The sequence below is a fragment of the Fukomys damarensis genome, unplaced genomic scaffold (genome assembly GCF_012274545.1).
Source record: "Fukomys damarensis isolate Sample0158 unplaced genomic scaffold, DMR_v1.0_HiC HiC_scaffold_16, whole genome shotgun sequence".
Taxonomy (NCBI): domain Eukaryota; kingdom Metazoa; phylum Chordata; class Mammalia; order Rodentia; family Bathyergidae; genus Fukomys; species Fukomys damarensis.
Window position 1 is genome coordinate 110475859 of NW_022900928.1, and position 26982 is coordinate 110502840.

At 33.4% G+C, this 26982-nt stretch overlaps 1 protein-coding gene and 1 long non-coding RNA gene across 3 annotated transcripts in view; one reads left to right on the top strand and one right to left on the bottom strand.

Moving 5' to 3' along the window:
- Positions 1-26982, top strand: part of LOC104856581 — a 112104-nt gene that overhangs the window by 67505 nt on the left and 17617 nt on the right. Inside the window, exons 2-4 of the long non-coding RNA XR_004517524.1 lie at positions 17363-17498; positions 18726-18867; positions 21671-21780. This is a non-coding gene — a long non-coding RNA (uncharacterized LOC104856581). The remainder of the gene's footprint in view (positions 1-17362; positions 17499-18725; positions 18868-21670; positions 21781-26982) is intronic.
- On the bottom strand, positions 1554-22480 carry Myl1 (myosin light chain 1). Of its 2 annotated transcripts, none has more exons than XM_010616053.2 (7): positions 22127-22480; positions 10267-10294; positions 6714-6857; positions 4192-4365; positions 3549-3626; positions 2372-2414; positions 1554-1836 (listed from the first exon to the last, which is right to left on the bottom strand). In XM_010616053.2, exons 1-6 carry the CDS (start codon positions 22250-22252, stop codon positions 2386-2388), a joined length of 579 nt encoding a protein of 192 aa, XP_010614355.1. In that variant the 5' UTR covers positions 22253-22480; the 3' UTR covers positions 1554-1836; positions 2372-2385. The 2 variants fall into 2 exon arrangements, with proteins under 2 accessions (XP_010614355.1, XP_033620491.1); XM_033764600.1 differs by lacking the exons at positions 10267-10294; positions 22127-22480 and adding exons at positions 10546-10570; positions 11315-11370.

Genomic DNA, 26982 nt, shown 5'->3' on the forward strand with positions numbered 1-26982 from the left:
TGCCCACTACCCTATTTTGCACCTGCTACTTCTTCGGTTACAGGCATTTCACACATGGTAATTTAATAAGGTTAGATTCCAAGACAGTGTACTTGATATTATCCCATCTCAGATAAAGCGATTTTATAAGGTCTTGAGGGAAAAGTATTATATATATAAAGGTTGAAACTAACAATTTAGTACCTGTAGGCATCTCAATTTTCTATTTTAAAACTTTAAGGAAATACAGGAGATGGCACATTTAGTCACAAATTCGAAACAAAAATAGTTCATTTGTAAGTAGACTATTTTTACTAGTCAATTTCTCTACATTGTGACCTTTGAAATTTTCAAATGTAAAAAATGTTTTTTATGTCATAACTAAAGATAAACATATTCAGAGTTGCACTGTTCAGTATGGCATCCATGACACTATTGACTATTTAAATTCAAATTGAATTGAAGTGAAGTGAAATACACTTATTCCATTCCCCATTTCAACTGCCCAGTAACCACGTGAGGCTAAGGGTTTACCATAAGGACAATGCAGATTGAGATTTCCATTCTCACAGAGTTCTGTCAGATGGTGCTGCATGTGATTTCCAATTCCTGGTCTTAGATAAATGGCCTTTAGGATCATGAAATCACAGCACGTTCTCCTTAAAGGAGTAATTGTAATGTCCCGGAATTGTATTGACTAGAAAATCATAGGTTAAATCTGAAGTTTTAGCTACTGGAGTCCAAGTGACTTTTGATGTCTAGAAGGACCTCACTGACTCCCAACATAAGAAAAAGTTGTTTCAATTTCCAAAACAGTATAGATAGGCAGGCACTTTGTGAGATTTTATACTCCCATATTTTATAATTCTATTTTTAGAGATAACTGTTTATCACTCTTCTAAATATTCAGTATTAACTTTCAGATTCTGTTGTAATGAAAAAGTGACCAGTGATAGCATTCTGAGATTATCAAGTAAATTTACACTATAATTTTTTTCTGCAAGTAGTCTCATTGTTTTTATATGTGTTAAATGTTGAATAAATATCTGGGGACATGAACATGCAAAGGAAGGGAGAAAATAATAGGAAACTGAATATTAATAAATAGGATTTGGTAGGTCCATAATCCACTCCCACAGAGATTTCTTTTTCTTTTTTAAATAACAGTGGAAAGGTCATTTTAAATTTTATCCTTAAAAATATCTGGGGAGCAGAATTAAGGGCTTGTTAGTATTTTCTAATAGGTCAGATTGTTACTAAAAGTGAAACAGTTAAACAAAGTAAAATACACCTATCTAAAAAACTCTTTTACCTTAACTTGCCTGGATAGTTTATACTAAAACATCTCTGACATTACAAGAATTGTCTCAGTTCTCTATTGTACTTTTTCAACAATATATGATTATCTTCATCATTCAGTTTGTGACTACTAAGAAAACTGCAATAATTCTTTTATAAGTTTATAGATCAATATTCTGTACTCTTAGTGAAAAAGCTGAAGGTTTCAAAAATTATTTTCATGAAGAAAGAAAATAAAAACAGTGTGACTTGAACATTCCAGACTGATCAAAATTGTTTATTCATACATGATTTTGAGGATGCTTGTTGACCCATAATAGATAATGAAGAGTGGTACTTGGATTTGAGATGATCAGTATTTTATTCTTCTTGTCTAGTGCAGCAGATGCTTGGTTTGTGTGGTAGCAATACATATCAGAGGAAATCTCAAGGCATATAAAAATTCAGGGAATCTTTCAGTCTAGAATGTTCCAGATATTTTATTTTTCCAAATGATGGCAAACATCAATCATGGATGTCATCAAAATATGATTCCAGCCAGTCTTCCTAAATAATGTTCTGTAAAGCAAAAAAGAAAATGAGTTAGATGTTTATTGCACCTTTTCAATACATGAGGAAAATAATGTGAAGTGCAAAGGAACACAAAGTACAAAACAAAATGTTTTTAAGAAACTGGCTGTAAGTGTTTGAATCTGGACTGTCATAAAATAGTTTTGTAGAGCAGTAATTATTAAAAATTAATTTAGTTATTCAAAGAGCTTAGTCTCATGCTTTTATTAGTGTTATATTCCAACTAAATTAATTAACTAGTCTCTGGTTAGTTGAGTCTCTATTCTTTAATTGTACCACAGTTAAAAAGACAGGGTTTATGGATGGGAGCAAGAACCTCATTAAGTTTTTGCCTGTATGCTCATAGAAATATGTTTTATTTCTCCAGGAAGTTGTAATTTTGGTTCCTAATTAAGAGTTATTTAATAGGAACCAATGTTAATTATAGAAAACAATGCTAATTGTATCTATAGTATATAAAGTGAAGCTGTTAACTTTAAAAAATTAGTAAAACCCATGTGTTAAAGACAGAACAGGGATATACCTTGAGAGCTCCACTTAGATAGACATGATGTGCTTGACAAAAGCTGTTGGGGTAAAATAGACAATGTAGTTAGGAAGCAGTTAAATTCAATTAAAGGAAAGTTTAGATTTGACTTCATTCTCTAGATGACTATCTACTCATTCAAGCCATACTATTAAATGATTCTTCTGTGTAATGTATTTATAGCAACAACCAGTGTGAACAGTTGGTCACAGGACAAAAAAGTTAAGTTCAATCAAGATCGCCGGTGAATATCTGCTTGACTGGGTACTTTTTAATTTCCTCTCTTCCTTTACCTTCTTTTCTTTTCTTATTTTCTTCTATGCCTTTCTTTTTCTTTTAGTTTCCAGACTTTGTAAGTTTGTATTTCCACCAAACCTATCAATAGAGGGGGCTGGGGATGTAGCTCAGTGGTTCCGCCACCTGCCTCGCAAGCACAAGGAACCGAATTCAATCACCAGTAAAAAAAAAAAAAAAAAAAAAAAAAAAAAGCTATCAGCAGAGGCTTATTGAAATGTTATTAGATTAGTCTTCCTTGGGAATAACACATTGTAAAATTTTACCAGAAGTTTTAAAATTTGCAAATTTATTTCATACAGATTTATTTTGTACCTTAATTTTATGTAGTGATTTGCTTTCATATCCTTTGGGTGAAGCTGCTATGATGGTAGCAGGATATAAATAATTAGATGACTTTCATATGAACATGAATTCTAAACAAAATGAGCTAAGTTTTAGTGCCTACCCTTCCATTATTTGACCTTCACTAGGTAACTAAACTTATTTGGCCTCCAGCTTCCTCATATTTATCATTGTTTAGTATGAGTGAAAGACTTTGACATCTCCTCAACTTTAATATTGTATTAAATTAAATTTAACTCTGACACAAATCCTGTCCATCTCACAGGGACACTGTGAAGATTTAACAAGAAAATACATGTGAAAACACATTTTAAGCTATAAAGCAAAGAACAAGATTGCCAAATATATATTGAACATATATATATATATATATATATATATATTTCAGCAACCTCATAGGATATCTTTTTAGAGTTATGAAATTTATTGATAATAAATAATGTGCATATCAGTGAATAAAATAAGTTCAAAAGGAGTCTGCTGTAAACCCAATCAGCGAAAAGTTGCTGATTCCACAAGTGCACACTGGTTGTACCTTCATAGTTGATGCAGCCATTGGAATCTTCTTGACCAGCCATCAGGGCTTCCACTTCTTCCTCTTTCATCTTTTCACCTGATGAAACAAAACCCACTTTGTAGAAACAAGGCCAAGTGATATTTTTAATATTTTGTCATAATGATCAGCCATGGGGTCTTGGAAACTTTCACTGAAGTCTTGTAGAATAAAATCTGTTCCCTTACTCTTTTCTGACAGTGGATTGTCAATAAATCATTTTTGAATGAATGAATTAATGCACATTATTCTTTTGTCAACCAAATTATAATCTATAAGAACGAGTATGCATTGCCTCTTCTTTGCCAGTATTTTGAATTACCATTTCCCTAGAACAAACTCAGTGCAGAGGAGTAGGGAAAAGAAAAAAATAAGAACCAAGATATATTACATAAAGGTACAAATTCCCAATAATGAATGTCAGCATATTGTATACCTGAAATGTACCAATAAATATAAGTAGCCATCTGTGGCTTGTGACAAAAAAAAAGAAATAGTAATTAATTTTGATTGTTCTTTTATTTTTTGCTTTTCCTTTGTAGTCATTCTCTTACTTATATAAATTATGACACAACTCTCTTGTCAGTTATGTCCTGTGAAATCCACTGAAATAAATTCTCCTTACCCAGGGTTGCTAGAACATGGCGGAGCTCAGCACCCATCACTGTACCATTGCCTTCCTTGTCAAAGACACGTAGACCCTCAACAAAGTCTTCATAGGTTCCCTGGTCCTTATTGTTGGAAATAGCTTGCATCATGGGCAGAAATTGTTCAAACTCAATTTTCTTGGCATTCAACTCTGAAGAAAGTACAGTTTAGAAAGTTAGTAGCTATTATATAGTTCTATCTCTGAGTCACAAATTAAACTTGAAAGTTCATTCTCACGACCTAAAAAATATTCATACAGCTTAAATTTCAGTTGGTAAATTGCTAAATATAAAAATTTCATAATGGGCAATAGTATGAGCTCTGGAGTCTTAAAGCAGGCTTTTGTCACTAATCCATCAATCCACCATTCCACCATTTTCAACTATGAAACTTCATTAATGTTTCTGTGTATCAAATTTTCATCTGTAAAATAGAAATACCTCATAGTGTCATTTTGAGACTTAAATAATTTAATGTATGGAAAGCCTATTAATACTTGAGACAAATTGAGTATTTAACAAATGTTATCTATTACTTTATTAATATTGTCAATTTTCTACAAATACCAGGGAAGCAATATAAAAATATTATACTGGGATACTAGAAAATCCACTAATATAGTAAAACAACTGAACTTGGTTACATATTTCACCTATGTCCTGAGCTTTGGTAAGAGCTTTATTATTTTAAATTTTAAGTAATTTTTAAAAAGAAACTTATGAAGATATGGTGTGTGTCAAATATTCTGTGATGTCTTGACTTCTTTGCAGTGTAGAAGATTGGAGATGGTAGAGCTTTCTTTAGTGTCTCTGACAAGGTAAATCTTATTCATGGTAAAAGTATAGTCTATTCAGTTGTATATCAATGGATAAAATTATGTACTCCTAAAATAAAAATTGTCACTTTCTTTTTTCATAGAGTAGACGTTGAATACATTGAGTAATATTAAAAATGAGTTTTGAATGAATTCGTGAAAGAGGAATGTTGGTAAGTTAGACGATATTTAAAAATAAAGTTTGGCCCTTTTCTTCCCATTTCACAAAGTCAGAAAAAGGGCTAAAGGTGTAGGGAAAGTGGGAAGGGTAGGGGAAAGGTAATAAGGGGAAAAATATGAGAAAATGAAAAAATGGAAATAGTTTGTAAATGGGGAGGGGAGGAGGGGGTGAAGGGAGGGCAGGGACAAGGGGAAAAATGAGAACCAAGACCACCTGTCATGTAAAGGTACAAGATCTCAATAATGAATGTAACTGTACTTTATACCTAAAATGTACCAATAAACTCAATAAAAGAAAAAAATAAAGTTTGGATTTGCTTCTTCACTTTTATCTCATACTCTCAGCTACTTTTTGGGTGACTTAGCTTGGAAAATCTTCCAAAGAAAATGAAATATGAGAAAAATTCCATCAGACTGATTCAGAAGTAAGTTCTTTTTAAAATCAAGATTGTTTTCCTTTTCTAATGATGGAAAATCTCCACATTTTTAGTTATCAAGGAGAAAAAAAGGATTATTTACTGCCTCCCATGTTGCTTTTCCCTAATGGCAAAGATAAACAGCCCAAATATCTACTTGAGAAAAGTTTGCTTTTTTGTCCTTTCTGTTTAGAGTCACATTTTCCAATAGATTTTTATACTTTGCCATTAACCACTGGGATTAAAAACAATTTCTTTATTCTCAAGTAATGATTGGATTTCTGTATTAAATAAATGAAGTCTACAGTCTTGCCACTAATGTATTTAACTGATTTTTGTTCCAGGATTTACCTTGGGAGAATGGATGCAAGTTTTGGCTTTGGCATTACAAGTTTTCAGTAATTTAAATGGAAACAGAAAATACTCATTAAGATGTAAATCTGCCTACTCTTAATTAAGATAGTTGAGTTTCTTTGAAGGTAGCCACAGAAGCAGTGTCAAAGGACAGAGGACAGGCAAAGTCAGCAGGTATTTTTCAATCATTTCAAAATATTGCAACTTTATTTCCACAGTTTTTAAAAATCATTGAATAAATTTTTCTTTAGAAGTATTCCATTGAAATTTACTCAAAATTGTATACAAACTACACCGTGTTTTAGCCATATTTAACATTTTTGTAAAAATGTTTGCTTTTCAGGGTCTGAAGTTGGGAAATGTGCTGAATTGGATATTATTATTTCATCTCAGTAGCAGTTACATTATAAACATAAGATATGATGAAGATGACAGCATTAGATTTTTTTTTTCACTAGCATGGCGTGTTATCTTACTTTCAGATTCTCAAAGGAAGAGTAACTTATTTCATGAGGGGAAAAAGCTGAGACTTCAGGTGGTCAAGAGGCACATTTGCTTATCCACAGGAGTAAACTGAGCTCTAGTATGTAGAATTTATTATTTACTTCTCAGTCTCCCACTCCCCTCTCTTCTTCATACAAACTACACACACACACACACACACACACACACACACACGCACGCACGCACACTTGACAGCACTTCCGTAGATCTTGAAAAACCTGCTGATGTTACCTTCATTGCTAGGGTTCCCCAGAACCTTTTTGACTTCTGCATTGGTGGGATTTGTACCCAGTGCCCGGAGGACATCACCGACCTGGCTTAAGATGATCTTGCCGTCACCTGTTCTATCAAACAGGAGAAATGCCTCCTTGAATTCTGCAAAAAAAGCAAAGAACATTAGGATTCTGTTTAATTCCTCAAACACTAATTAACCACAGTTCTTTCAAGGATTCAGTTCAAACTCTTCTGTCTTTTACAACTTTGGCCAATCACTCAAGTTGTTATCTTCAGACTGTTTTTTTGTTTATCTCAAATTTCAGCAAATCCTTTTGGTGTTTCTTTTGGGGATTATTTTAAAACAGCATTCTCAGTTTTCAGCCACATGTTATTATTAATCAGATATAGGAATTGGAGCTCTTAGTCATATTTCCTTCACCTTCTGGGAAGCAGGACTGGGTTAAAAGATTCTGAAATCTTGAGAAATACTAATAATCTTCACATAATCCCTCATATAAGTTGTAAGTTAAATACAGTTTTACAAAAAAAAATTTTTAATCAATGTTGTCTTATGTGAGATTAACCCAAATTTCTCAAAGTATATAAACAACCTCCTCTTGAGATACAATTTCCTAAGTTGTCTCCTTAACTAGTTTTTTTTTTCTAGAAATAACTTCATTTTTCAGGAAAAAGTTAGAAAGGTGAAACAAACCTATAAGTTTTGTGTCATTTAGGCTCATAAATTACGACTCTAGAAGGCTTCTAGTATCTCCCATTCAGAAGGAGAAATACTTTTGGACTGATTGCTATAAGACTCTTTTTATACTTCACTTTTTTCCAGATAATACAACACTTGATCTTAGCTAAAAGGCCGATAAGTGATTTTTCCAGATAATGCATATGCAACATGTTGCTATACTAACTTTAGAATCTAAGTTCATCTTTTAAATTGAAATGTACAGAAATAATTGTAAATTCACAAGCAGTTGTAAGAAATAATTCAGAGACTCTTTGTATACTTTGCCCAGTTTCTCCCAATGGCAACATTTTGCAAAATCAGTATATTATTAAAATAGGCTATTCACACTGGTAGACTTCATAATTTCATTTCTATTTCCCTGGTGTATTTGTGTTCATTTGTGTGTGGTGTGCATTAAATATACATTTTAAAGTGTTATTTCTTATCACAGTCATTCAAGTTGTCACGTCTGTTACTTTTTGTCGCTATTTTTTGATAGAATTAGTGTTGTCTAAATGACAATGTCAAAGAATTTAGACATGTAACAAAAAGATTGGAAAGGGGTTTACTACATATTCAGTCTAGTAAAGCCACTTTAATTGAAACTTCTAAACTTATCAAATAACATTTCCTCAGAAACCCATAAGTTCTAATGGTGACTTACTAAAATTACTACCAACCACCCTCAAAAAAAAAAAAAAGTTATGAATGAACTGATAGAGCTAGAAGCATTCTTTTCTGATTCTCAGTGGTTTCAGATCACAGGATCCTGTCTAGATAGGTCACTCAGCCAAATATCTTATCTCTCTCACCACCCCCAAATCTAAGATTGCACCAGATGCTATAGATCATATCACCATTCTTTGCCAAGATCCTATGCAATTTGTCTATAACAGATCATTTCCCTAGCATGCTGTGGGCCCAGTGGTGTAACCACTGTATTGTAACTAGTCAAATATTATTTCCATCTTTCTAAGGGACATGTGAGACCAAACTATTCTTGTTACTGGCTCCAGGGTTTCAGACATGGCATGCTCAAGGGCTGAAAATTACCCTTGTCAGATGCTGATGTAGATGCAGGATTTTATGGGCTGACATTAACTCTTTTGATTTAAAGGCAGAGGCCAGAAAAATACTATTCTTTTAACTCCAGATTTTTAAGTAGGCTGTTATTCCCTTGAAGGTGTGGAACATAGACTGGCCAATTACTTCCCCAGGCTGCTTGTTTTTCTTTTTTTAAAGGACATTTGGCTGAGAGACAAGCATGCCCATTAGTTTATGCATTGTCCATGGCTGTTTTCACACCTAGGTGACAGAGTGGAGTTGTTTTTACAGACAATATTGCCAGTAAAGACCAAAAGCTGTCTAGAACAACATTATTCTAGAACTTTTAGGTAATGATGAAATTGTTCTCTGCTTCAAAATGTAACCACTAGCTGTGGCCCTTGAACACTTAAATGTCACCAGTGGAACTGAGAAAATGGATTTTGAAATTTATTACTTTTTAATTAATTGAAACTTAAACAGCTACTGGGGTTGGTGGCTACCTTATTGGACAGCACAGGATTTAGACTTTAGAATGCTACAATTTTCTAGTTTTCTTATTTCATTCAGGCTTGTTTTTTTCCTTTCCTTTCATCAAATAGATGAGTATGAGTAACATTTTTTAATCTTAAACAAGGAAACAGACGAGAGTCTTCACTCATGTCTGAAAATAGCATTTCTGTTTAAGAGCTTGCATTTCTTTTCCCAACTCAAGAATACACCATTCTATTACACCAACATTTACCCAATTTGTGTGTCTAAAACCTATTTCACATGTGGAGTAATAGGTTTCATGTTCAGCAATAAGTCCTTTTGTCCCTGCAAGGGTTTTGAAACCATTCAATGCTCAGTGCTACAATAGTTTGGCAGTCATAAACACACTGCATATTACATATTTGATAGGATAGTAACTGATAAAGTAATATCATTACTATTTAAAAGTGCACTGGACTCAAATGAATTACAGTAGAATCACTAAATGTTTTCAATAATAAAAAATAATCCTTCGTAGTATAATCTCACATGTTCTTGAGTCTAAGGATACCAACTAGTTTTTCAGTCTGCATAAGACCACTAACTATGATGTTTCATTATTTCTTAATTGATATTAAATAAAACAAAGATGACACAGGAATAGACTAAAGGATGTAGAATTCTTCGGCAAGAGAATGATTTGAACAAGTTCTTATTAGTCACCCATATTTGTTTATATCTCATATGTTATAATATATAATATGTCTGTCTGTCCTGCATGTCCAAGAAAGGGTTGGTCAAGTAGATGTTTAATACTTCTTCCACAAGCCTATGATAAATTATTCCTTCCTCTTCGTCCCTGAATTTGCTTTTATTCAACAACTCACTATGGTGCCCATTAAAATGTTGACACCATAGATTTGGTAATCAGGCAGTTTTAGAACCAATTTTATTTTCCAGATTGAACAATTTAGACTTATTAAATCTCTCTTCAGGGATTCGGTTAGCCTTCCAAAATAGATATCCTTTTGTAGGTGTATACATGTGTGGTATTACCTATTGCATTAAATTGGTTTTATTTAAAAATCAGTAAATGTCAGGACTTACTTTGTGGTATTTTTCTTTTATTTGCTAAAATCTTTAATTACTGATTACAAGCAAAGGCTTCAGTTTCAACACATTTATATTTAGAATGGCAACACCAGTGCAGATAATTAGGAATAGCTTAGTTCATCTCCAGGGAGTTGTTTGTCTCACATATCATCTTTATGAGTGTGCACATATTACCAACTTTTAAACTTTTAAACTTACCATCCTGTTGATCCTTAGAGAACTCGATCTGTTAGAAAGAAATTAATCACAGAGAATATTTTAACCAAACAAAAATGTCCTGATTTTTAAGTGTATCCAGCTCATTCCCTGAATATTCTTCAAAGTAAGCTCCAAAGTCAGCCTACTTTTCCGAATTCAGGCATAGCTTGAACACTAATAGGTTGAGCCACAAAGTAGCATGCCTTGGAGTTTAGTGACATCTCAGAAACGAGGCAGTGCTCTGCCTACATCTGCAGTAGAGAAACTCAAACCACTTACCGGCAATCTGGTCAGCACTGAAGGACTGCAGTAGCGAGAGAGAGAGAAAGAAAGAAACAACTAGTACTTTTCCAATGCATTGACAGAAAAATGAGTGCTCTCTGCTTTGAGATTTTTAGGAATCTGTGCAAATGTCGTAGCATAAGAAGTACCTTTAAATTTAGGAACACAAATATCTATTGCAAAAGGTAATTAGGAGACATTTCTCGGTGTCTTAATCAGTGAATCGATGATGTAACAAAGGCAAAATCAAATACTCCTTAGAATAACATAATAATCCATGATGTAAATAAGATATTCCTAATAAGATACACTAAATTAAAAAGTACTGATAAATTGTATTTAAAAGGGCATCTTAAGTTTTCTGCTGTTTCCCCAATACATTTTCATATTTATATAGAATACCTAAAGCATCAGAAACAGTTTACTTAACTTTTCCAATAAGTATCATTCGATTGTGTCTTAAGATATAATACTTTGCTATCGTTGCAGGATTTTTTTTCTAGATTTAGATGTAATAAACCTCGTCGTGGGATATAGCAAAATTTGGTGAAGCACAAAGGGCTGTACTGGGGAGTAAGATGTATTGTTCCAGTTGGCATAATAGCTCCAGTTAATTTCTTCTACTCATCAAAAATCAGAAGTAGATTCTAACAATTTGTGCTGGCTTATGCTGTCTCCTCAATTCTATTCTTCCTCAGCCTTTCTTCTCAATAAGCTCCTTGCCCTCCTGTATCCTCCTCTCAATGCGTTTTCTTGTAGGACCCACCATGATGGAGTTGCTGGGCTGCAGAACAGCGGCGAAGCTGAGTGCGTGAGGGCTGCTCGGTCCCTGAGTGAGTCCTCCTTCTCCAAGGCTTTCTTTTATTTTGGGCAAACTGTGACCTCACAGCTAGCATCAGGTTTCTGAGGGAAGTAGCCACTCCCCCTGGAGAGTTCTTTAGCTTTCTTAGGGCAAAGAGCAAAAGGGATCTCTACCCTGACAGCTATTTTTAGGAAACTAGATCCTGGGAGAGGACAGCCATGCTGAGACCGAACCCTGTCAGTACTTTTAAGGTGTTCATCTCCCATATGTTTGCCAGCAGGGTCTTCTTGTAGGAAGCTTCCTCTTTGTTCAGTTGAGAGGAGCTCAGAATTTTTCTAATATTTTAGGCTGACCACTTTTATGAACTTTTCAAAAAAAAAAGTCAGCAAATTTTGATATTAGTGAAACTTTTTGGATGGGATTAGCTTGGGGGTTCAAATGACAACTGCTATAGAAGGAACATCATCTGAAGTTCTGTCTCTTATGGCAAGGTTCAGGAGATGTGAAAAGGCCATGCCTGCTCTGTGTTTCCCAGTCACCCAATGGCAATCCAGTCTCCAGTGAAAGATTGCTCTTTTGTAAATTGGTTTTGATCTCCAGTTTTTACTATTATCCTAGCATTAAGTCTGCATATTTTCTTCTCTCTGTGTTATCTTCATGGTGGCTGACTAGTTAAATTTAATGAATTTTTAAGGTTCTGTAAAAGAAAACTGATAGACTAGTTTTGCATTCTTTTTTTTTTTAACTTGAATAACTTTTACTAAAACATGTTGATTCTGTTTCTACCTTGTCAAATACTTTATGGCTGAATCTCCAGAATGAGACAACAAAACAAGGCAAGACCTGTGAAATGTAAAATTGTTTTTTTGTTTTGTTTTGTTTTTTGGTACCAGGGATTGAACTCGGGTTCTTGTGCTTGCAAGGCAGGCAGCAGAAACCCTGAGCTAAATCCCTGGCCCTGAAACATAAAATTGTACTTGAACATTTTAAAGACATCTAAGGAATTAGCTAGCTATGAATTTTCATGGCAGCTTATTTGAGAATAGGGGGACATTCCCTTCCTGTGGTATTGGGAAAAGCAGTAGTAAAAAGATCAGCCCTAGGGCCACTGAAGTTCAGAAAAATCTTTATCATTTTCTACATTTTTTAAAGCAGTTCACAGGCACAAAGTATGTTGGAGATGAATTGTAGTTTAAGTATGTTATGGCAACTGTTTTGAAGATAGATGGTCATAAAAAGCATCTTTCTTACGAAAAAGTCACCGTAAAGCTTCTCTTCAAACCATTTTACAAGATATCAACATTTAAATGTTTGTTGTTCTTGGCTCAAATTTTACAGGATATGAAAAGATCTCATAGAATCGTGCATCCTAAGATGAGGATTCAAAATATAGTTTTAAAATTATTTGTACATAGGTAACACATTTTCATAAACATAATGTGATTTTATTTTATTGTTATTTTTTTAAATTCTTTTTTTTGGGGGGGTACCGGGGATCGAACTTGGGTCCTTTTGCTTGTGAGGCAGTATAATGTGATTTTAAAAAGTTATTAAGAAATGAAAGTAAATAGAAAAACTAAAAATTCTTTGAATTATTAAGGGGAAATGGTGGGGAACAAAACAGTGGAAATTTGTAATTTTTGTAATTGGAACATCTTGACTTTTGATATACAAATTAAAGCTATTAGAAGAGCCTATTTTGTGCTTTTTTAAAGTTTTGTAATTATATTTGTGTAATTGTGTCATTTAATTTGAACTGCTTTTTGACTATCACTGAGAACTAGGGTATATCTTCAGGAAAGCTGAATTAAACATCAAAGTTACCTTAGTAAAGATAACAGTCATTTTACTATTTTATTCTTTTCTTCAGGTAGAAAAGTGAGTCCTTGTATACATATATAGTCAATTTGAATAAAGTTTGTTGGGTAAAATAGAAAGTCATTTAAAATTTGTATTTATGTTATTAAAAAAAACCCATTTCTAGTCATTGGGATATCAAATGAAATTCAAGGAGTAGTGATAAAGTCATAGGCAAATGTCAAATTATTTCACTATAGTCTTTCTCCATATTGTTATTATATAGAGAAGGAATGTTTAGATTATTTTTAACCTACTGAGAATCAAAATAGAAATTTGACTATGTTATTTGACAACTAGGAAGACTACATTATAGCTCAGTCTAGAGCAGTGGTGGTGAATTTACGGCATGCATGCCCCACCAAGCCATTTGTATCATTGAAAGCTCCAAAAGGTTCATCATCTGTGGTTTAGGGAATAAACAATTGTTCAAAAGTTAGAAAGCCAAGAATCTGTGTTCATAGAATAAATGGGAAATGAAATTTATTCCTAGTACACTTTTGTAAATGACAAAACCTACTGCCATCTCCTCCATGAGGTTATGGTAGGTAGCAAGTCCTTTGAAGAAAGCCAAGATATGAAAATATGTAAGTTAATTTGGGCCTAAGATTGTTACGCTATTTTAAAAAAATTGGCTTATCTCTAATCTGTCTGGCAGGCTCTCCTATTTTTTTGTTTTATTAATGAAATATTCTTCAAATTTCTGCTAAAACCCTCCTGTTCTTGAAAGAACCTTTTCCTCTCTATAACTCTTGCAGCTCCTTTCTCCCTCTATAAGTTGTTTAACCATCCTGTCTGACCTTCTGGGGAGCATTGCCATTCCTGAAGACCATTTATTCCTGAAGTGGACTTGAGTGTGTTCCTGCTCTAACTGCCCCATCTCAAGTCCTGCCTTGTTGTTAGGTGTTATATCTTTTAACTCTACAGGATAACTCACCTATATTAGATGCACAATAGAGTTTTATTCAACTATAACTTTTTGAACAGAAGACTCATAAACTCGTCCTTCAAACATTAGTTTCCCTTCTATAATATTAAATTCTCCTAGGACAGAGACTTCATCTATTCTTTTCAAGAGCTTATATCATGGAGCAATTGCATGCATTCTCTTTCTATGCTGCATTTTCTAAGACTTCGAACTGCCTAGCATGCTCATCTTGAAATACTGATATGTATACCTTTATATTTCCAGTACCTCCCCTTAGATTTTATATAAGTATTTATGATCCAGATATTAAATTTGCCAACCTTCGATTTATTTTTTAAGGACTTTTTCTTATTCCAGCCTACATTTTTATATAGACTGTTAATAGAAGGCTACGTTCCATATTTTTATTACTGATATATAATCATTTTGGTTTTGGATTTAGTTAATAGTCTACACATTACTGATGCTAAAAAGAATTTTTATTGTAATGTTTATGGAGTTTTTTTTATACTTTGGGAATCATTTTTCTACTGATCATGAACTTTGGTTAACTGATTAAAATAAGATAAAGTTTCTTCTATGCAGTAATTTATTTATAGGAAAAATATAAAAGTGTAATTCATTTAACAGACTCTGAAATTGATGTTTGTTAAGCTTTGGAACAAAGAAGAAGAGCCATAATTAAAATAATCTGGGAAATACATGGTGTTCAGTATTGGAGGAAGATAGCCTAGGAAGGAACATGGACTACAGTACGGTCTTCAAAGAACTTCATCGACCTGGGGTGTAATGGGGGATTAAGGTCTGGTAAAGCTAGGTGAAGCTAACCTAATCAGGGCCAGGTTTCTATCAGGAGAACATTGGTGCCTGCAGAAAGACTCAAGGTCTAGATGTATTTATAAGTAAGCCCTTAGGGGGAAAAAAATCAATTTCATTACAATCTCACTGAGAACCCACTGTACAAGATCAGTAGAAGTACTATTTTGTAACCCTTAGAATTTTGTGCTACAGAATAACTCAAGTCAAAGGAAAGGCATATCTTTCCTTTGTTTTAATTGTCAAAAAAGTCTGTGCTTAGGTTGGTTAGTGTAATAAACAGGGAAAATTCAGAAAAATGAGAGCGTAGTATTGACCCATTATCTCTGAACCAAGAGACATAGAAGATTGGGTAGGAGAAGTTGATCTGAACTGAGAAAAAATGCATAGTTGTGTTCTTATTAGGCCTGAACTATTTGGCAAAATTCAGTCACCTGAGAGCAATGGCTGAATAGTTAAAAATAATAAAATTTAGAAATACGATTAGTAGACATCTAAGTGAATTTTAATAAAAAATTTAAAATGTGATCCAACTCTATTCTTTTTCAGTATTCTCTTTAGCTTGTGCATGGTTCATAAAATTAATAAAGAAATTTTAAGGTCCCATAAAAGTTGTGCTTTTTTTCCTGTGTTCATTTGTTTGCGTTTAATTTCTTAAAAATCAAATGTATTTTTATTCCATTGTCTTGTCATTTTAAAATGTAAGCATTAGAGAAATTTTGTATAGTTGTATCTTATTTTTCCTTCTTGTCTAGAATAAAAGTCCTTTCTATAACAAAAGGAATATGTGAATATATTACCATTCTAGACATGAGTGTTTTGATGAGGTAGAAAGGAAAATAGGCTGGAAATTTTGTTCTTGCTCTTATAACCAATCATGTGTCTTTTGGTTAAGTAACTTCTCTGGATTATTTTTCCTCCATATGTAGTATCAAGTATTATGATTTCTAGGGTTGTTTGGGGGTCTACAGTACTGTGAACTTTCATCCCTTTGTCAGTAGACCCTACCTCCACTCACTTTTTGTCATGGAAAATGGCAACAAAATGCCTAAAATTTCAGTGGATAAAGTCATTTTGAAGTAGTTCAGATAAAGAAAAGTTAAGTAAAATACAATTTTATAGGACCATGTTCAAATCAGGTGGACTTTTATAAACAGGAGACAGTGTACCAGTAGGCAGCTGGTCAGTAAAATGCACCTCACTCTCCACAATAGAAGGAAAGAATACAGGGTTGGTTAGATATGGTTTTGCCTTTATGAAAACTTTTCTGCCCTGATTTAAACTCATTATTTTTAGTTTATGATCAGAATAGCCAGGATTTATCACCAATATAATTTTAATTTTAACTGGTATAATTGAATCCATTCCTACTTTTATAATGTTTGCCCTTCAAATACTGGTTTGGGGTAAAAACAGACTGAAAGTTAATGTAGAAATAAATCATATAAGACCCTATTTTCACATAAAAAGCATTTTGGTCTGAAGAGAAGCAGGAGAAAGTGTAGTATCAGCAGACTAAATATAATCCTTTCCACAATTTCCATGAGTCAGATGGTGCTTAATACTGTGTAATTATGGAACAACTTCTAAAGACAACTCGCCAGGGGGTTCATTTGCAGCACGGAAATGTCAAGAGCTAAATTTGGCTGTATCACTTCGTGGTCTCCTTGTCTTGCAAAGAATTCATCCATCTTTCAAATGAACAGTATTATTTACTACTATTGGTTGATGAACATACATCTTTCTTTGTGAACTGCATTTTACTTTGTAAAGATATTATTCAGTTACCTATAATTAAAAATGTAATTCTAGGGAAAGTTACAAAATGCCCTGGAGTGTCTTCCCTTCCACCCCACCCGTTTTCTTCTTTTACAGTGTAGGTACATGAAAGATGAATACTGATATCTAGCACTAGACCCAAATAATTTTTGGTTTGTGAGGTTACACTACAAATGAGTAAATAGTGCAATTGGTTGTCATTAACGTTGTATTAGAAATTAATTTGTACTACTGAAAGGCCAGAGTAAAAGAAAATAAACGTCTATAAAGAAAACTTAACAATGTTTTCATTTATTTTTCCAAGTAAAAATTAACATTCTTTGTTTAGTTCTTTTCCTCAAACTAGTTAAGGTTAAGATTTAACCATGTTATTCAAGTGGCATAGCATTTCTGCATATTATTCTAAAGAATATTAATTGGAATTTCCATTTAAATCGTGGATTACTTGTAAGTAGAATAGAAATATCATACTCTTCTCAGAATATTGGCCTGATGGGGAGACTTGAAAGTCAGGCTGGATGCATAAGAGTTTTTAATAAAACAAAAAAAGAATCATTTTTAAGTTCAATGCTTTGTTGCATTTAACAGTATTTTAATGTTGCAATTAAACAGTATTTTATACCTTCATATAGGAAGTTGGAAGTGACTAGGAGACCATCTAGTTCTGAAGATTTCACCCCTCCTTCTATAAAAGAGAACACCTAACTTGTCAGCATCAGGTTGTTGGATAAGAGGAAGCTGTGGAGAATGAAAGGCCATTAAGTCTTGGTGAGTTTGCTGATGTGTGCCTGTCACTCCCTCTTCTGGCCACACAGGACTTTGCAAGGTAATGCTAGAATGGCTACCCGATGTTTTTGAGAGCCAAAAAAGGCTCCTTTACACTTTCTTAGAGAAAGCAGCGTACTCTTTAGAAACCAAAAGTAGCTTAGGACATGGACATCCCCTCCACTTGATTTGATCTACTAAGTTAATTCTACCTTTGTCACCTAACTAGTTATTAGATCATAGCATTGTTTAGGCTTAGTTTCTTTACTTAAAAAAATGAGGATACTGGCACGATTCACTGTAATGTTGTGAGCATTAATTAAGATAATTAAGAATAAGTTCACAATGAATGTTGTTAAAAATAATTATAGGTTAACACAAACAAATTTTCTGATGTGGGCTAAAGCAAATCATGATGCATATACAACTATCTGTGTTCCCTGAGTACTTGGACTCATAGAGAGACCCACCTTGGTTATTACATTGAAAGTTTAAGTCTGCTCAAACCTCAAGCACATTGTCTGTTGTTGCTTTACAATGTGTTTTGGTAGAGTTTCTGTCAATGCATTTTGTACCATTGCCACTTTTGTTTTGTTGCCTGCAGTATGACCTGACTGAATGATGAATACAATGAGAATTAACATTTAAGTACCACAAGAAGAGAGATTACAAAGTTCCCACCTCACAGCAATCTTGATGTATTAGCTGACACATGCATCATGCAAAATAGTAGCACTTCCGTATTGAAGATTTTTTAAAAAATCATTTCTTTTTTTTTTTCATTAAGTTTATTGGTACGCTTTAGGTATACAAGATGATGACATTCATCATTGGTAATTTGTGCCTTTACATGATATAGCTTGGTTCTTATTTTTTCCCCATTCCCCTGCCCTCCCTTCAACCCCTCTACCTCTCCCTATTTACAAAGACTGTTTCTGTTTTCTCCTTTTCTCATATTTATGCTTTCCCTTCCCCGACCCCTCCTATTCTCTTCCCCTCCCCTTCCCCTTTCCCTTCGGACCTCTTTTTCCTGTTTCACATTATCTATTATACAGTGTGATCCTCATTTACACTTTGTTTCTCACGCTAGAGAAACTATTCAGATTTACACATGTGTGTCCTATGTATTTCATTTTCATTGTTTCACTTGGTCACAACTAATACTTATTCCTATGTTTGCATTCACAGCCACACTTATGTTGGCTTTTAATTTTTTCATTGTTCTTTTAGGCTGGCCATTTCTGCTGTCTCAGCTCTCTGAAAGCAAAGGATGCTTTCAACCACCAATGACAGTAAATTTAATGTTCAAATATCAGCAGAAGTTTGTTTTTGAAAAGGAAACTCAGAAAAGTCTATGGGTGTAAGACATCAGGTAAGCATTCCCTCAGGGAAAATTGAAGGTTTTGTGTCACAAAAATTGAGGAAATACTCTAAACAAATAACTAACAAATTAGGAAATTATATTGGGATGCACATTTAAGAACTGGTACAAGCAATTAGTATCCTAGTGTTCAGCATTTGTAGGGAATCAAATATGTGGCTATTAAATGTGGTATATTTAAAGACAAACCATAGGTCTTAAATGGGAATACTATCGAGGAATTAAATTTTACCATTTCTGTACATTACATAAAAATAATTATACTTAAGCTCCAGCATTTTTCAAAGTTTAAAGGACAGCCAGATTTCTAATCTTTTGTGATTTATACAAGTTTATAATTCAGTTAAACTTTGTTCTTCAGTTTTCAGGCCATTAATGAACACATGTAATGGCTCTATTAATTTTGTTAAAGTTCATCTTCTCTGCTTGAAAATAGTTTATAACTTATATGAGGTAATATATCTAAAACCATCATGAAGTGATTAAAAACATAATATAAAATGTTTTAATGTACTTTTTAATTAATTCTGTTACCTACTGGGATGAAATCAAATTGTATAAAATTCTTGAGTTTCGTCATATTCTTTGGATGTTAGAATACTTCCAAGTAAGCACTGGTTGCATATTGATGAAAGCAAGTCATTGAAGTCACTTTAATTCCTTTACAAAAATAGGACAGTTTTATTTCTTTTCTTTGTTTCTCTTTCCATTAGGTATGAGGCCTCTGAATTAAAGATAAAGGTTTAAACTTTGAAGATTTGTATTAGTGGGGTAACTGTTAAGAGCTTTGAAAACACGGCACATTTCTGTTCGAGCCAGAATTATTATTTCTTTGTAACTTACTCAGCTTGGCAGTTGCTTTTGGTTTAGTGGATTGATAACGTGGCATAATATATTTACATAGTTTGAAACTATTCATCTCTACACACTATTTTTAAAAATCATCTACGAGATGAAACATACAATAAAACTACCTGTGCTAAAATTTTGGAATTTATGTCCTTTAAAAAATTAATAATCCTTGGCTATATCTATGGTAAAAGTGATTTTGGTTTACTTAGATAACGCTGCAGTTGGTGGAAATGATGAACATTTAGAATGTTAACACCCTGTGAATGCATTGCATTTAAGAGAATAAACTTTTTGTGAAAATAAAAAAAAAATGTTAATTTTCTCTCATTTTTTCAAGATTCGTGTAACTGTTCCTTTTGTGTTATGTTCCTTATCAGAATCTACTACATCTTTTGCTGGACAATGAAATAATGGTGAAGGAGCATCGCACACTGTTACAGTGACTCTCTTGTTATATTTCCTTCTTAGTTGTCCTGATTCATGCTAACATTAATTCAACATAGAGATGGAAGGATAAACAGATTTTTAGTATTCAGAAAAGTCACTTTTTCTGACTATAACAAGGAAATGGCTTAGTTTGTGAATCATCAAAGTGATGTTGTGTTTTTTCTTAGAGGATTCTCACTTGCTAAATTAAATTTTTATTCATTTAAATGTTCTTACACCATTCCTTGGGAAGGAAAATAATGCCTGTTTTCGTTAGTGAGATACTTAATTTTATTCCTATTAAGGAACATACATTTTTTTCTTTTACAGAAATTTATCATCTCAGATACAGAGATGCTACTGTCTATAAATCACAGTAAATATAAGGAAGAATAGCTTTGACATTGATTCATATCTCAAATGTTGCTATGAAGTAGAGAATTAAAAAATAGGTACAATCATAATTATTGTAGTAAGGATAATCACACTTGTTAGATTATGTAGTCAGTGTGTATCTATAAAGATATATTAACTAGAATTGCTGGAGATGAATTTGGTTCCTCTTAATTAACTGTATGCATGCAGTCCTCAAGGTAAAAAAATATTCATTATATGATGTGACATGCATTTCTTCTCCTAAATGGATATTTGCTTACAATTGTTCCTAACCACTTATTTGATTCTATGATCAGTTTTTTTCAAGTGTGACTTCAGGTACCTAAAAACTAAGATTAAATATTTGTGGTAATATATTCTAGGTTAGAAATAGAAATTTTCATATTTAACTGGAATATAAAATATGAATGTATCTGTTTCATCATATCTAAGAATAATCTAATGCAGTATTTCAGGCACACTTTGAAAACCTAGGACTATACTAAAATGGCTAATGCAATATTTATTTATAAGTCAGTATTATAGATTCAAGTAAACATTGTTAAGTTAGCAAAATTCAGATTCATTGTATGTAGAGAGAACTTTTGGCTTGTGAAAAGATCACCTCATAGGCACTCTCACTCATTAATTTTCCATATAAGGTAGGGTTCTTTAGATGAAGATTTTCAAACTGTCATTTGGACCAATCAGAGCCTAGTGGATGAGAAGAAGACTTGCATTTGAGTCACATCAGTGAGAAGTAACATTTTTCCAAAAGTAGATAAACTTTTGGCAGCTGAAAACCTTGATCACTGCAAAGTGGTGACACAAAAATCAATCACATTCTCCTTAGTTCAAGATCAGTATGTAAAAGCTCAAAGATGTATGCTAAAAGCCATATATATAACCAACACATTTTATAACATTTTGGGTTAGTTTCATTTAGAAGCAACTCACAAATTCAGAATTAAATACTGCATATAAAAATATTGCATATAAATAAAAGAGATGACAGTTATAGTCATTGAAACACTTGAGTGCACAATTTTCTGCACAGAAATCTCATTTACTGTATCACATTTTATTAAAGCAAAACTAAAGGAAGAATTAACTTGAATTGCAAAAATCTTCTCTTTCTCAGCTTAAATAAAGCAGCTATCAAATAAATACTTTCCAGACAACTGGGTCATCACCTGACTTTACTTCTGAAAGAAGCAAAGGCTAAAACTTCCCTTTTGGTATAGTCTTAAGGTAAGAAATCCAGCTTATATAGAGATTCCATTTAAAAAAATATTGGTTTAACTATTTATATATGCAACACCATCACAATTATATACTTTCCATTAAGTTGCAGTTTGATAATTTAGGGAGAAAGGAAATCTTCAGAACCACAAAAACAAAAACAAAAACAAAAAATAGAACAGTCACAGGTTCCACATATGATATTACACTCTCAATAATTTTACTGAAATTTTATTCTACAGTTTATATATTTTAAAGTGTTATTTTCTTCCAAATGTACCCTATTTGCAAGTTCCTAGAGTTCCCTACTGTTGAAAGTTGTTTCAGTGACCAAACAGTTCATCCATTTAGTTACCTTAATGGAAGAGAGATCAATTTTTTCTTCTTTGGGTTTGGCTGGGGCAGGTGCAGGTGCAGGTGCAGGTGCAGGTGCTGGGGCTGGGGCAGCAGCAGGTTTCTTCACGTCTTTCTTTGGTGCCATTTTGATTAAAAGGATCGGTTAAACAAAGAAGGAACTCCTCCAAAAGAACCTGTCAAAATGATACTTGGAAGAGGAGTGGTGGTTTGCTTGATCCGCAGCCCAGTGTCTTGAAGGTGGACCCGAGTGTTAAATGGTATAAGGGCATGCATATATATTTCACTTAGTGCCTAATAGAACCTTGACACTTGTGGCTGGATTGGACAGTTCACCAGGCGAGGGGGATGGCATTCCGGCTCAGACTATAAATGGAATCCACAGGGTCAAGAGCTTCATCAATGTTTTTAAACTCCTCTTACTTTTTTTTTCCACCTCCGTATATAAAGGAGAAAGAAGTATGACAAAGCCAGCCTCAGATTCTTTAGTGACAGCAAAGTAGGCTGACATGCTTTTTCTTGGTAGAATTACAGTTCTGTTGAAGTTGTAAATCATTTTTTTTTTCCCCATACCTAAGAGCCTTTACTGAAGGGTACAATTTCAACTTGGAATTTTGGCAGGGAGTATCACTAACTTTCACCAAGCTCCTTTGCTCATGCTCCTCCCTCCTGGCCATAATTTGCAAGAAAATGTTGGTCAGCAAAGAGGTGGTAGTGTTTAAAAATAAAAAGCAGACGTATAAGGAAAGCCAACCAAGTCTTAAAGTGGTTTCCCTTCTAGGGAGCACAAACTCTGGTTCTGTCTCTGTCTCTCTCATCTGTTTTCCTTTCCAAATGACCTAAAATCTGATTATTTATCACTTAAATCTTTTAAGTGTACTAGACAGACAAATATATTTTTAGAGAAATTAAGGAAAAAGGAATTTATTAATACTGTAAAAGTTTTGGTACCTTTACTTTTTCTTTTTGCCCTTGGTTTCCTGAGTTTGAAGGGTAGACTCATATTTAAGAAGCACAACATAACTAATGGACTCTTCATAACTGTGTGAGTGGCAGATTCTTCCAGAGAGGGAGTTTTACATAGTAATTAGTATCATTTCTAAAGTGCCTTCCTCACTTCTATTGCTTTGACAGATGTTCAGTTAATGAGAACAGTAGTTATTAATTAGGAAAGTGAAATGGTACTTAGTTTGAGATTTTAAATGAGCATATATGTGTTTATATATGCATACATATCTACATTTATGTATGTATAAATGTGCATTTTATGTATTTCATTTATTAAATATAGTTATGCTTAAACAGAGTGATTCATTAGTTACTTTCTTCTGATCTGATATAAAAACATTCCCAACATGGAGACGGACACTATTCCTCTTCATATGTTATCATTAAGAGAGATTAAGACTTTTACATTAGCAGAAATTCACCTATAAGGTACAGCTGATGCACAGTTAATCAGCCTCCTTTTCTCTTGTGGTAGCCTGATTTACTGAATTATTTTACCCACATATGTTCAGGGAAAGCTTTTAAATCACTCTGAATAAAATGATTTTAACTTGATACATAAAACAAAATATTCATATTAATGATGTACCCTGTGTGGTTTCAGTATGTATATACTTTGTGCAATCAGTTTAAACACATCTAGCTCCCCAAATACTTGTCACTTTCTTACAGTGATTTGAAACATGTAGCGCACATTGCTACCTGCAGTCTCTGTGCTGTGCAGTAGCATAGTAGTGCTCCTTGCTTCTAACAGCAACTTAGTACCCATTGGCCAGCCTTTCCTCATCCTTCCTTCCTCTTATTCATCTCAGCTTCTGGTAAGCACCATTCTACTCTCAATTTCAATTAGATAATTTTTATTTATATTCCACTTGTGAATGAGGTCATGTGCTACTTGTCTTTCTGTGCCTGGCTTAAGGAAAAGCTTTCACATTTACTCCCTCCCCTACACCACATACCGTAAACTCATCCATTGCCTACATTTAGCTGTTGATAATCATTTCTTATATGCAAGAAAATTATGAGAACCTGAACATACTTTAGATAAGGATATCGTTTCATACATAAATATTTAGAACTAAAATAACGCTATATGTATAATAGAATCACAATTTTTATAAATGGCAGAAATTTCTCTACCAGTTTGTTGTCCTTTGGATTTTCAATGAATAGATTGGAGTTTTTTTCTGCAATCAACTGAATAATGAATATGCACTTGCTTTAATTCATAGTACACATTAATGCTGTCATTCATATGCAGAAATCCCTTAAAATCTATGACAAGGTTGACAGATAAGGCAGCTTTATGCATTCTGCACAAAAATATTTTGGTCTTCCTAAGAGCCAGAAGAAAAATTAAAACAATAAAAAATTAATCTTTATGTTTTACTAATCTACTCACCCAAAATGTATTTTACCTCTGTGATGTCAGCAAAGATCAATAATTTCTAACTTAAAAACTCACATACTCAAAACTTCAAATAGGAATATTTTATTTTCGTATTGAGGGGCAAAATGACTCCTACTGTACTACATATCTAAATCCCTCTGTGTTATCAAATATATGTTACAGATTTATGAATTCATAGAGAATAATACTACTTTCGCACAGAATTTTTTTCTTGAAAAGTAGAAACCACAGATGTAGAGTACCACTCTTATCATGTGAAGGGTACATGCTATCAACAGGACTGTTGTTGCTAACCTTGAGCATATAGGTGAGGGAGTATTTGGCACCCAAAACCAACAATCGAGACTGATCAAAGAGGAATGCCTGTCAGACCAAAATTGAGAGTCTACAAAATATCTGGCAATAATTTCTGTCAAGGTTACTGAAACCAAGAAAAGCCTCAGAAACTATCATAGCCTAGAGGAATATAAAGAAGCAATGATAATAAGTGTAATGCTATGTCATAGATAGGACTGTAATAAAAACAATATGAGATAAAAAAACATTTCAGTATTGCTTTATTGGTGAGGACAGGTGTGCTAGTGATACAGGAAATTTGGTGTGAAATATATGGGGACCTTCTTAACTTTCTTAGTACCCTTTTGTTAAGATAAAAGTATTCTAAAATTAAGTTTATTTGCACAAAATAAAGAATTTAGTACAGAATAATTCTTTTTTTTTTTTTTTGTAATGGGGATCAAATTTGGGTCCTTGTGCTTGTGAGGCAGGCGCCAGAACCACTGTGCTAAATCCCCAGCCCAGTACAGAATAATTCTGTCTGAAACTTCAAAGAAGATGATCTCCTGATTTCTTCCCTACTTAGTCAATACTTTTTGTGCATTTGGTCAGGTAATATATTCACAATTTATAGCATGAAGACTTTGAAATGGTTGGTACTATTTATGTATGTTAAGGATTATTAGTTAATACAAAGGAAGTATTTGTGGAGAATTTATAGGCTTTCTGAAATTATAATCCTAAAGTAATTTAGTACATTAGCAAGAATAAATATCTCTTTAAATTTCTCTCTTGACCTATATATGGGTCTATGTGACAAGAGGGGGGGAAAAAAGGGGAACAGCTGAGGATTTGTACTCTTAGTGACAGCTGACACGCTCTGTGCCCAGACCCTGCAAGTATTCCTCATACTTAACTGTACCACTTGCTCAATAAGGGGTTTTTTAGATGCTTACCAGAGCACAGAGGAATGGCACAGAAGGGAGAAATTTATTGCTAAAGGTGGCGCATCTTTCCAATCTTCTAATCCCATTGTGTTTCTTTTACCGTGTGGTTTATTATTTGGTTAAGATTTGCCATATATTAATCTATTTCTTAGTCCACTAAGATAAAATTCTTGTCTTCTATTTGACTCAAGAAATTAAGAAACTGGCGTTTGCCTCCTTTCTCTGATCCATATAGCATAATGAATTTTACCTGCCTTCATCATAATCTTGAGGAAAGTGTTCACACTGGAAATTCAATGTGTGTTTCTTGCCTCCTACCAATCAAATCAAGTGTGTGCATGTGTGTGTACTTTTGCAGGACTTTTTTTTTTTTTTTTTTTTTTTTTTTTTTTTTTTTTTTTTTTTTTTTTTTGGTACCGGGGCATGAACTCAGGTCCTTCTGCTTGCAAGGCAGGTGGCAGAACCACTGCGCTAAATCCCTGGCCCGCAGGACTATTTTTTTAAAAGCATTAAGAATGATTTTTATTACCCTACTATTAGGACTGTTTAAAGGTATTGAGCATGGTTTTGTTAAGTTAGATTTGAATCTATGATCCTTTATATATTCCTAAGGAAAAGAGTTTGTTGGTTAATTAAGTACTTAGTGGACAATAATTGTGATACTTTGAAGTTTTTTTTGAAGTTTTTGATATGATATGTCCTATTTAATTTGTATTTTTTTTGTTTAATGAACTGAAGTGTTCTGTTTAAAGGCTTGTATCAATTCATTTGACATATCTCTTTAAAAATTAACCTTGTTTTGCCGGGTGTGGTCTCACACACCTGTAATCCCAGCACTCGGGAGGCTGAGGCAGGAGGATTACTACAAGTTTGAGACCAGCCTGGGCTACACAGTGAGTTCCAGAGCAGTCTGAACTACACAGTGAGACCCTGTCTCAAAAAAACAAACAAGCAAAAAAAATTAACTTCGTTTACAAATTAACATGTAAACATCAAGATGTTAATAATAGCAGTTTTAAGTGGCAGTATTATATATTAGTTTCTTTTTGCCTTCCTGCATTTTCTGTTTTTCTTTCTTTGATCATGGTTAAACTCAAAAGTCAACTTGTTACAGTCTCACTAAGGTTTGGGTTTTTTTTTCCTGTTAAGCTCAGTTTCTGGTGTGTGTGTGTGTGTGTGTGTGTGTGTGTGTGTGTGTGTGTGTGTGTGTGTGTG

What these genes read in the sequence shown, in the direction of transcription:
- Myl1 (XM_010616053.2), bottom strand. Translation starts at nt 22,252, where the DNA reads ATGGCACCAAAGAAAGACGTGAAGAAACCTGCTGCTGCCCCAGCCCCA. An exon ending in GGGGAACCCTAGCAATGAAG is followed by an intron (nt 4,366 to 6,713) that starts GTAACATCAGCA and finishes TACTTTCTTCAG; the next exon opens with AGTTGAATGCCAAGAAAATT. An exon ending in CCATGTTCTAGCAACCCTGG is followed by an intron (nt 3,627 to 4,191) that starts GTAAGGAGAATT and finishes TTGTTTCATCAG; the next exon opens with GTGAAAAGATGAAAGAGGAA.